General features: G+C 43.6%; 1 protein-coding gene across 2 annotated transcripts in view; it reads left to right on the top strand.

Moving 5' to 3' along the window:
* The window catches only part of pparaa (peroxisome proliferator-activated receptor alpha a), a 36,594-nt gene that overhangs the window by 18,764 nt on the left and 5,292 nt on the right, over positions 1-12,538 (top strand). The window contains exons 4-6 of one of the 2 annotated variants that reach the window (XM_072453234.1): positions 7,538-7,676; positions 10,801-10,994; positions 11,958-12,203. In XM_072453234.1, coding sequence (XP_072309335.1) covers positions 7,538-7,676; positions 10,801-10,994; positions 11,958-12,203 — 579 coding nt within the window. Of the gene's footprint in view, positions 1-7,537; positions 7,677-10,800; positions 10,995-11,954; positions 12,204-12,538 lie in introns of both variants that reach the window. The other variant, XM_072453233.1, reaches the window with a different exon arrangement.

Here is a 12,538-nt window from a genome sequence, read left to right as displayed (position 1 = left end):
TCACTCCTCACACGCTGAAGGACACTCACTCCTCACACGCTGAAGGACACTCACTCCTCACACGCTGAAGGACACTCACTCCTCACACGCTGAAGGACACTCACTCCTCACACGCTGAAGGACACTCACTCCTCACACGCTGAAGGACACTCACTCCTCACACGCTGAAGGACACTCACTCCTCACACGCTGAAGGACACTCACTCCTCACACGCTGAAGGACACTCACTCCTCACACGCTGAAGGACACTCACTCCTCACACGCTGAAGGACACTCACTCCTCACACGCTGAAGGACACACACTCCTCACACGCTGAAGGACACTCACTCCTCACACGCTGAAGGACACTCACTCCTCACACGCTGAAGGACACTCACTCCTCACACGCTGAAGGACACTCCCTCCTCACACGCTGAAGGACACTCACTCCTCACACGCTGAAGGACACTCACTCCTCACACGCTGAAGGACACTCACTCCTCACACGCTGAAGGACACTCACTACTCACTCCTCAGACGCTGAAGGACACTCACTCCTCAGACGCTGAAGGACACTCACTCCTCAGACGCTGAAGGACACTCACTCCTCAGACGCTGAAGGACACTCACTCCTCACACGCTGAAGGACACTCACTCCTCACACGCTGAAGGACACTCACTCCTCACACGCTGAAGGACACTCACTCCTCACACGCTGAAGGACACTCACTCCTCACACGCTGAAGGACACACACTCCTCACACGCTGAAGGACACTCACTCCTCACACGCTGAAGGACACTCACTCCTCACACGCTGAAGGACACTCCCTCCTCACACGCTGAAGGACACTCACTCCTCACACGCTGAAGGACACTCACTCCTCACACGCTGAAGGACACTCACTACTCACTCCTCAGACGCTGAAGGACACTCACTCCTCAGACGCTGAAGGACACTCACTCCTCAGACGCTGAAGGACACTCACTCCTCACACGCTGAAGGACACTCACTCCTCACACGCTGAAGGACACTCACTCCTCACACGCTGAAGGACACTCACTCCTCACACGCTGAAGGACACTCACTCCTCACACGCTGAAGGACACTCACTCCTCACACGCTGAAGGACACTCACTCCTCAGACGCTGAAGGACACTCACTCCTCACACGCTGAAGGACACTCACTCCTCACACGCTGAAGGACACTCACTCCTCACACGCTGAAGGACACTCACTCCTCACACGCTGAAGGACACTCACTACTCATTCCTCAGACGCTGAAGGACACTCACTCCTCAGACGCTGAAGGACACTCACTCCTCACACGCTGAAGGACACTCACTCCTCAGACGCTGAAGGACACTCACTCCTCAGACGCTGAAGGACACTCACTCCTCACACGCTGAAGGACACTCACTCCTCACACGCTGAAGGACACTCACTCCTCACACGCTGAAGGACACTCACTCCTCACACGCCGAAGGACACTCACCCCTCACACGCTGAAGGACACAGAGCCGAGCTGAGCCGACCTCAGGCCAGTGGAAAGTTTGTCAAACATGCAGCGGGTCATGTGAGGTCCACTCATCACCTCTCACTTCTTTGGCTGACCTCCAGCACCACAAATACACTAGAACACACTCTGCTCAGAATGTGTGCTGGGCCCGTGCGATCGTTAGGACTGGAGATTGAGATTCAGTCATTTCTTATCATCAGCACAAAGTGTTCAGCCAGGAATAATAGAGGATTTTTGGTGACAAATCCGAGTCTCATTTCCTTGTGGCGTGGACAGCCGAGTAGGTCTCCCACATGTCAATCATTCCCTGCGTGCTGCTGCACACCTGCAGCATCGTTCCCAGGATAGCAGCACGTTTCCCTGGCTGCACATGCGTGGTTGATATGCCGGTGTGTGTTTAGTGAGTTCCTTCAGTGTCCCGCAATATAAGGCGCACTGGGTTATAAGCTGCACTCTGAATGAATGGTCTATTTTTGATCATTTTTCATATATAAGATGCACCGGATTATAAAGTGCACCGTCATGAGAAAATTAAAGGCTTTTGAGTGCATCTTATAGTGCGGGAAATGCGTTTTTGTTTCTCTATACACTGTCCAGGTGACTACAACTGAATCTCTCTCCACCACGATGGGAAATCACAGTTCTGACCGGGTTAAAAGCTTATTAAAGTTGATTTTTGGATACATTCTCCCCTTCAAAAGCCCACGGCGTCCAGGGAACACCGGTAGAGGGGCGTTTCATTCCAAACTCTGAGGAGCAACAGCTTTAACAGAGCTCACACGCTGATACAGTAGTATTCGCGCATGGCCTACTTGCAGCCTTTCTCTATATTTAGTTGCCGCACATGTAAATAGGCCCGGTGTCATTCTTTGCTGTTCAAAGCGCCCGGCCAGATGGGGAAGTGCACACAGTGATGCTGCATCATGGAAAGGGCCGCGGCGCGAGCGTATCGTCTCCACACCTCGGCTCAAGAGGAGCTGCTGGAGCCGGAATGTGGGAGGAATGTGTGCGCGGGGGTCGCTCTGCGGGGGCTTAACTCGCCCGAGCTGAACAGAGCCATTACAAGGCTGGCTTTAGATCGCTCCTGTTACTCCTTACTGCGCAATAGATACGAGAACGGATTGTGAAAAGTGGGGGTCCCGACTTTATTTGAATTGTGTTGTATCGACCTTGGAAGAAGGAGCCGAGCGCGTGTCGCTTTGGAACGTTGCCCCCGTTCAACAAAACAAACAATTCATGCATGTTAATACTAGTGATGTGCCAAAGACATTTAGATGGATAGATCGATAGATACCGTATTTTCCGGACTATAAATCGCACCTTTTTTCATCGTTTTGGCCTGGGGTGCGACTTATACTTATATTTATACTTATATACTTACACTTATACTCCGGAGTGACTTAGGGATCATCTCAAAATAGGTTGAAGCTGAAAAAGACTAATTTTTTTTAGTCTCTCTCTCCCATTTTTAAAAGAAACATTAAAACATAACAACTTAACAGTCACTTGAAAACTCGCTCTCAAATAAACTCTCAAAACTTGAACAATAAAATATCATTATGTTACATATACACATAATATGGCATCTGATTCATACAGTATGAAGTATTCTGTCCATCTGTGAATATGTCTTGTCGGTTACGATGAACGCGTTGATAAAAGATGGTAGTTTGATAGACTTTGCTCACCTCTAGTCCCTGAACGTCCTTTGGTATGCTTATCAGTAGAAGTTGATGAACTCTCCAAATAATGTCACGTGTTTACTCAATCCACATGGTCCACGTTACATTTCACAACAAGCAAAGTCATGAGTGTGTGATGTCATGGATGTTGGTTTAATGAGAGAGTTTTTTAGCATTTCAAAACAATTACTGCCACAACGATGTATTGAAGCTTCAAAGCAACAAAAAAACAAAATGTAGGTACAACACTTGCAACCGCATTTCACACTCCAGTCCAACTTATGTGTTTTTTTCCTTCTCTATTATGCATTTTTTGGCTGGTGCGACTTACAGTCCGGAAAATACGGACTGGATTGATTCAAATACATACTGTACATCCTCAGGTACCCCAGCTTTAATACCATATAAAGAGTGACTTAAATATACAGTAATATATACAGTACTTTCACTTCGTTTCACTCACTACGTTTAGACGCGCTTCAGGAAAACTGGATCTCTGGCCTGGTCCAACTTAAAGTGACGTATGACAGGCTTTTGTGATTTTACAATGTTGACTTTATGTGGTGCATTTATACCTGTTGTACATATAAATGATAGTTTTACACCAATCGAGCAGCTATTCGTGGATTTAAGTGGAGAAATCTGTAGAAAATGACAGGAAGTGACATCACGGTTTGCACAAAATGCTTTTGATCCTTTAAACATTAAAAAAATAAGGAAAAAATAATGGAAAAAAGGTAGAAAATATATAAAAATCCTCTAAACATTTCAAACAAAAGAAAGCGCTGTCTGTCATATATTAAAATAAATAAATTGGACATTATATGCGTTTTTGTCCAGTGTTTCCTGGTGTAATATCGTCGATTACAAACAGGAAGTGCAAGTATAAACCTAAAAAAATGAACTCTTCTTGTGTAAAACGTTTAGCTAAATTAGAAATAGATCTATCTTAACTAACTAACTATACCCAGGAAGTACGACCAAAACGTCTCAATAGCGCGTGCTCAGAAGTGCGTGTGCAGCTGTAACTCTGCTCCGCGTGTGCAGTCCGATCACACGAGGAGCGAGACGCGCTAATATTAGACACGTGCTTGGAGTGTTTGGGTCCGTCGAAACTACCGAAGACGTGTTTGAGCGAATTCTTCTTCTGCGTCGCTCAGAGCCTAGAGCGCCCTCCTGCTGTTGTCAGTGTGAAAATAATCAACATGTGAAATGCGGTTGTCAGTGTGAAAATAACGAATAATATCACATATAAGTCGCTCTGGAGTAAAAGTTGCACCCCGGCCAAGACTATGAAAAAAGATGCAATTTATAGTCCGGAAAATACAGAAAATCCATCTGTAACTGACTCGCAACGTGACAATATCAACAAAATGGTGTGTAATCACAAGGATCACAATTTGATTTAATTTTTCACATCACCAGTCTTAACCTCATTATGTACGATGTAAAGATCACTATAGCAACCTGTATTAACATGTAATTCACACAGATTCATCATAAAGTACAGTGAAAATACATAGTTTGACCCTACTTTCTGATTTATTGCTCTCGGAAAACAAAAAAGAACCAAACACAACCTTTAAAAACATCTCCTGGTGACGCAGCGTTGCCCCATCGATGGCGTGCGTCTTCATTTAGTCACCAGCGGTTACCGGGTCGTCGCCCTGAGTCCAAACATGTGCCGACATGAAACTAATGTATTTCGTGCACATCAGCTGCAGTTTGTGTGTCGCGTCAACTCAGACTCTTCCCCATTTTTATGAAACTTACTGTCAGCTCTTTGCAGCTCAAAACCTCGCGCTAAACCACATGTTGTGCAACGACTTTATCTGTTCCTACGTTTGGTTCGCTGTGATTCCAACTGTCGGGTGATGACGGTTGTCTCCAGGGCCCAACGTTTAGGGGAAAGACTTCAGTTTTGATGTCGATGAGAAGGTATAAAACACGTTCATCCTGTCGAGTACGTCCTACTAGCTGGAAAAAACTTCAAACACGTATATGCCTCGCCCTATGACGCTGATAAACTTGTGTTGTGCTCTTACGGCAAAGTGTCCTGTGCATTTGACCCGTTCCTCAGTGCCACGGGGGCGACCTGATCAGCACAAACCAGGGGCCCTTCTCCAGATCTTGATTCATACATTCACACAGCAGGTCGAATTAGAGCTGGGTTTCGATTCAAATTTCAAGAATCAATTCGATTCAGATTTTTACGTTTCAAAATATATTTTATCAGATTTCTCAGATTCCATCCGATTCGCTCCGATTTCGATCTGATTTCCGATTCGATCCGATTTCGATTCGATCCGGGGGTTAATGTTACTAAAAATGAAAAATGTATTTGAACCGTTTCCTTCACTTCATGACTGTGTAGAGAAGCAACATATTAAAACTAGTATTATATCAATATTAAACAGCAAATCTTACAAGTATTGGTAGTTACTGATGGAAGACTGATGAAAAGGTTAAGGGTCAATCTACCTTCAAGAAAGATAATCCAGGAGTCCTGAATTATCTTCCTTGAAGGTAGATTCAAGTTCACTGAGGGAAATGTAGAAAAGAATTAAAAAAAAATAATAATAATAATAATTAAATCGATCTTTGGACGTACGAATCGATAATCGGTCATTAATATGCGAATCGATTAAAAATCGGAAAATCGATTATTTCAACCCAGCTCTAGGTCGAATGTGATTTTATTGTTTGTTTGTTTTGCCCAAATGTGACTTGGATCAGACTTTTTCATGACGGTTTTCACGACGGTGCGATGCTTTCAACATGTGGTGCTAAATCTAAGTCAAATCTGATCTGAAACGGTCTTGTAAAGTGTGACAAAGATCAAATACCAACTTCTACCTCTCAAAGACACAAGATAAAGATGACTATGGGCTGACTAAACACTGCTTCCTCTTTATCCCGTCTCCATAAACCATGCATTGGACCCGCTGCTTGTTTTTTTTCCGTTCTATCATGACCAGTGGCTCTTTCTGTAAAACGATACAGCATATGGCAAGGCAAGGCAAGGCAAGTTTATTTGTAGAGCACATTTCATACACAAGGCAATTCAAAGTGCTTCACACAGCAGGAAAAATGCATTAAAATCACAAAGAAATTACAGAAATACAATAAAATTAACTAAATTAAAAATTATCAATCCAACTAATTTTCTAAACTAATAAAATCACAAACAAAAGAGAAGAGTGCAAAGAAAAAATCCTTTCAGTCATATGCGCAGCTAAACAAAACTGTTTTTAGCTTAGATTTGAACATTGTCAGAGTAGAAGCCTGTCTCACATCTTCAGGAAGACTGTTCCAGATTTCAATATAATTAGACGTACTCTCCCAGGAATACATTGTCTTTATTTAAGATCTCAGTTATGTTGATGGCTGTGGAGGGAAGATGCTTCAACGCTGACAGGCAATAAAAATACTTTCCATTGCACGCGCGAGGTAGTTTAACCTGTCTCCAATGGAAGTCTGTGTACAGTGCAAGCAACTACAGTAGATCAATCGCAACGAGTCGAGGATTGAAATGACAGTCGACTCATTTAGTGATCGAATACCGTCATTTTTAGGGAAATTTGATCAAATCCAAGACCAAGAACAGACATTTCATCTTGAAATGCAGTTTAAAATAATAACAGATGAGAGAACATGGTGAATAGGTGTACGTATGCTAACATGCTAACACCTTCAGCTACATGAGGCACAGACAGAACTGTGGTAAGTGTCTGGTATGTTAACGTAACATATGAACAGTTATTCAGATAACTATAGCATAAAGAACATGTAACAAGTTTAGCAAAGCATCAGTTTTACCCCAAATCACTAAATCCACTGAATTCTTCTTCCTCTGTGTCACTTCTAAACAACTCCACAAACTCCAGAGGAAGAGGAAGTGCAGATTCTTCTTCTGCGTCGCTTAGAGCCTAGAGCGCCCTCTTGTGGTTGTCAGTGTGAAAATAATGAATAACATCACATAAGTCGCTCTGGAGTATAAGTCGCACCTCGGCCAAAACGAAAAAAGGTGCGACTTATAGTCCGGAAAATACGGTAAATGTGAACTCTGTGCGTAGAGTTGAGCTGAGAAAAGAGGTTTTATGACTGAAATTCAGTGTAAATTCCGTGAAAATTCAGTGTATTTGATGAAAACGCTCTTCAGTCCGTAAACATGCTCCTCAAACGGCTTCACTTCAGCTTCATCTGGGTCAAATATTGTAAAGATCTTTTCATCACGTGACTCTTGAGTTCTTCGTAGTTCTTTTGGTTAGTCGTGGCCATAAATCGCTGACTCGCTGGACGTCCTTCGACTGACAGTTTTCACAGCTTTCCTGTCTTTTGTTTGTGTCTGCCAAGGGCTTCTTCAGGAGGACCATCAGGCTGAAGCTTGTGTACGACAAGTGCGAGCTCAACTGCAAAATCCAGAAGAAGAACCGAAACAAGTGCCAATTCTGCCGATTCGAGAAATGCCTGTCGGTCGGAATGTCCCACAACGGTAACGCTCCGAACCTCCGTGGGACTCGTGATCGCTCTAGATGGCTCTGCTCGCTTTGAGGAACATCTTCTCTCACTGTTGAATTGAACATTTAACTGCGTGCGTGTTTGGATGGTAAAAGAAAGGCCGATTAGCATGGATAATAGAGATGTGATGAATAGTTAGGGGCTCGAGGCTTGATACTCGATAGTAGTTTCATGTATTATCTGGTCTTTTACTGCGTCTGATGCAGATCAAGACGAGACCTTAAAACTTCAAATTGGTTTTGTCTGATCTGTTCAAATAAATATCTAGATTCGATGCTAGCTTTACTTTAGATCCGTGTCCGGCTTCAGCCCTGCTAGCCACTTTGCTGCTCCATTTTACATGTTCTCCCACTTAGAAATCACGGAGGGTCTGAAATGTCCGTCGTAGGTGCATTTCCACTGTGAGACTGAATCTAAAAATATATATAAAAGTCCGGAAATCACATTGTATTCTGGCTCTCAAAGACCTGTTAGTCTGCCTTTAAAAGTCCTCCTCTGCTCCACTTATTCATCTAAGTTAGCTGCACCTGCATCAGTCAAACGACTACAAAGCTGGAAAAGGGCAACGTGGCTTTGGCGTGCAGCTTGTGAAAAAACAAAAAGTGTAAGAGCAACAGTTAGAAAATGGAAGAGGCTAAAGACGACAATCATTCTCCCTCGGACTGAGGCTCCATGCAACATCTGACCTCGTGGAGTCTCAATGATGATAAGAAAGGTGAGGAATCAGCCCAGAACTATGGGAGGAGCTGGTCAATGACCTGAAGAGAGCTGCGACCACAGTTTCAAAGGTTTCTATGGTAACACACTACGCCGTCATGGTTTAAAATCATGCATCGCACAGAAGGTTCCCCTGCTTAAGTCAGCACATGTCCAGGCCCGTCTGAAGTTTAACCAATGACCATCTGGAGGATCCAGAGGAGTCGTTGGGGTAAGATTTTGGGCAACAACCTCCTTCCCTCAGTCAGAGCATTGAAGACGGGGCGTGGCTGGGTCTTCCTACATGACAATGACCCGACGCACACAGACAGGAGAACCAAGGAGTGGCAAGGTTCAAGGTTCTGGAGTGGTCTAGCCAGTCTCCAGACCTAAATCCAATAGAAACCTGACAGATCTAGAGAAGATCTGTCTGGAGGCGTGGCCAAACTCCTGCTGCAGTGTGTGCAAACTACAGGAAACCTTTGACCTCTGTAACTGCAAACAAACGCCTCTGTACCAAATATTAACACTGATTTATTTTCTCTGGTGTTAAAATACTTATTTGCAGCAATAACCTACAAATCAATTATTTAAAAACCATACAAGGTGCTTCTGTCGCTCACAGTGGAAATGCACCGACGATGGACAGTTCTGACCTCCATAAGTTCGAAGTGGGAGAACTTGCAAAATCGCAGGGTGTTCAAATACTTACTCCCCTCACTGTAAATGGAACCATACATAAAAAGGCTTAAGCTGGTTTCAACATGGCTGAAGTGGCCTTTATTCAGACGGTATAAGCTGTAAATGTGATGATGTCATACCTTTTGATCACATGTTCTTTACCCTGGACATTTCAAGCGGTCCAGGGCATATCTGTACTTTGGGTAAATGTATCCAAAATCTACTCAACTCTTTAGGTCATTCTTTCCCACGTTGATTCAGTCCAAAAGATCTTTAAAACCTTAAAGTGTTCATTCCAAGGCAAGTTTATTTGTAGAGCACATTTCATACACAAGGCAATTCAAAGTGCTTCACACAGCAGGAAAAATGCATTCAAAAAACAGAAATACAATCAAATTAACTAATTAAAAACAATTTAAGTCATAAAAGAGAAGAGTGCAAAAATAAATCCTTTCAGTCATATGCGCAGCTAAACAAAACTGTTTTTAGCTTAGATTTGAACATTGTTAGAGTAGAAGCCTGTCTCATCCCAAAGCACCTCGAAGAAGCTCTTTGGTAAAACCCTAAAGTCTGCGTTTAAAAACATCCTCCATAGTAAATACTTGAGCGGTGACTTCACGTTTGGCCCCTCAGTTCTACGCTGAGCTGCACCAGGCTCGTGTGAAGACCATAACTCTAAACCCAGCGTGTCATCTGCCCGAGCGCCGGGAGGTCACGGAGTTTGTTTTGAGTCGCTCTCAGCTGAAAACACAGGAGCGAAGCAGACGGGAAGATGCTCTGGAAACGAGCGCTGCTGAGCGTGAGCTGCAGGACTCTGGAGTTATAGAAGCAGCGTGTTTATGTACGTTGATGTCAAGACATAAGATAAGATATTCCTTTATTGTCCACACATGGGGAAATGTCATTGTTTCAACGCAGTAGATACAGAGGAAAAGGACAGATCACTTATAGGAAGATTAAAAAACACTCTTAATAGAAGAACTCTTATAAACAAAACTCTTATAAACAAAAACTCCTATAGACAGAACCTCTCATTTCCCAACAAGGGATGGAGGGGAAAAATAAATAAAGATAAAAATAAAAAATAAATAAATATAAAATTAAATTAAAAACAGCTAGCGTAAGACAAGATAATACTACTAATAATAATGGAAAAATAAACACTCTATTCTCATCAGTTATATGCACATGATTGTGACACCATTGCATGTGAGCACGACAGTAATTGCACATGAATATGATGGTATTGCACATGGTTAAGTCAGTATTGCGATCTTGTATCAAGCAGGTTTTCTGATAAATCTGGATACTATTTGGCTGAATGCGCTATTGAATAAAGATGTTCTGCTCTTATAGCTGGAGCTTATAGTCAGGAGGAGCTGGTAAAATAATACATCTGTAGATTCAATAGCTGGAAGTACCACGTATTTCCATGTAACAAATGTTTTCTTAATGAATAAACTGTCAATCGCGCCTAAATTATAAGTTTCAATCACAAGGCCGAGCTCAGCGATCCACAAAAAATATGTCATGTGACTCCCAAGTGTGCGGTGGAACCCGTTTATGCCATAAATCTATTATAATGACTGTTATTATCTGTTTTTGAACCCGCACTCAAAGCGTACGCCCGTAAATGTGAACGTGTTTCAGAATCCTTTTGTCGTCTTACTTCTGCCGTAACTCTAGAAACGTGGAGCTTGTCTCTCTTCTTTGTTTGGCAGCCATTCGTTTCGGCCGGATGCCCCAGGCGGAGAAGCTGAAGCTCAAGGCCGTGTGCAAAGTGAAGGCGCGCGAGAGGCCGCTGCCGTCCGACCACCGGGTGCTGATCACGCACATCCACCGGGCCTACATGAAGAACTTCAGCATGAACAAGGCCAAAGCACGACTCATCCTCACCGGGAAAACCAGCCAACCAGTGAGACCTTTCATTTATCTGTGACTAGAGGGGGAGATGTTAGCAGAGTCGTTATATCGTATATATTCCTGTAGATGCCATGCACATGCTCAAATGTGTCCATAACTGTCACATATGGTTGAGGTTTGCACAAAAATGGAATCACATTAACCATAAAAATGCATAATTCTAAACGATTTTTTCTGTAGTATATGATATACTTCAAATTTGCATATTGTCAAAATCCTTCATATTTCTATATACCGTACTTTCTGGACTATAAGTCGCACCAGCCAAAAAATGCATAATAGGGATGAAAAAAACATATATAAGTCGCACTGGAGTATAAGTCGCATTTTGGGGGTAAATTTGTTTGATAAAATCCAAGACGAAGAACAGACATTTCATCTTGAAATGCAGTTTAAAATAATAACAGATGAGAGAACAGGGTGAATAGGTGTACGTATGCTAACGCTAACACCTTCAGCTACATGACGTATGCTAACGCTAACACCTTCAGCTACATGAGGCACAGACAGAACTGTGGTAAGTGTCTGGTATGTTAACGTAACATATGAACAGTTATTCAGATAACTATAGCATAAAGAACATGCTAACAAGTTTAGCAAAGCATCAGTTTTACCCCAAATCACTAAATCCATTGAATTCTTCTTCCTCTGTGTCACTTCTAAACAACTCCACAAACTCCAGAGGAAGAGGAAGTGCAGATTCTTCTTCTGCGTCGCTTAGAGCCTAGAGCGCCCTCTTGTGGTTGCCATGTGAAATGCAGTTCCCAGTGTGAAAATAACGAATACCACATATAAGTCGCTCCGGCCAAACTATGTATAAAAGTGGAACTTATAATCCACAAAATACAGTATAGTTTTCAGGTTTAATACAAGCATGAGTATTTTCAAATCTTTCCGTTACATTTCGGTGTCAGAGAGACTCATGTTCCTTCCTCTGTGTCTCGCCTCTCAGCAGCCCTTCATCATCCACGACATGGGCACGTTTCAGCTGGCAGAGCGCACTCTCGCGGCCCATATGGTGAGCGATTACCCGGAGGCGGCCCCGACCCCGTCCGCCGAGGCCCCGGGAGCCGAGGCGGCCCGCGTCTGCGAGGCGCGGCTCTTCCACTGCTGCCAGAGCACGTCGGTGGAAACGGTCACGGAGCTGACGGAGTTCGCCAAAGCAGTGCCGGGTTTCCAGAACTTGGACCTGAACGACCAGGTGGGGACAAAAACACGCCAAAACCAGGAGGGTCGGTTCAATTTGTCTTCGGTTTGGTCAGAGTCACAACACGTGGCAAATGGACACGTCTCATGCTGACGTAATGACTGTAATGAGCTTTTAACCGTGTTGCAATGGCGTTTCCTCATCGTTAGTTTGTATTTTGAGTGAATCCTGTTGCTGTATTGTCCTGCAACTGAGGCTCCGTGTTTTCACCTAAAATGTCCTAAAATGACACAAAGCCGCTTTTCAAAACTACAACAGCGAAATGTCACTGTGAACAAACAGAGAGGACCAGTTCTGCCGTTTTGAACAGGAAGTGAATGTACTTCTTT

This window comes from Eucyclogobius newberryi, unplaced genomic scaffold, assembly GCF_026437365.1.
Source record: "Eucyclogobius newberryi isolate DKJ021-1_F unplaced genomic scaffold, fEucNew1.0.hap1 SCAF_2, whole genome shotgun sequence".
Lineage (NCBI taxonomy): Eukaryota > Metazoa > Chordata > Actinopteri > Gobiiformes > Gobiidae > Eucyclogobius > Eucyclogobius newberryi.
The sequence above is the reverse complement of the archived record's forward strand: the minus strand, read 5'-3'. Positions and strand labels throughout refer to the sequence as shown.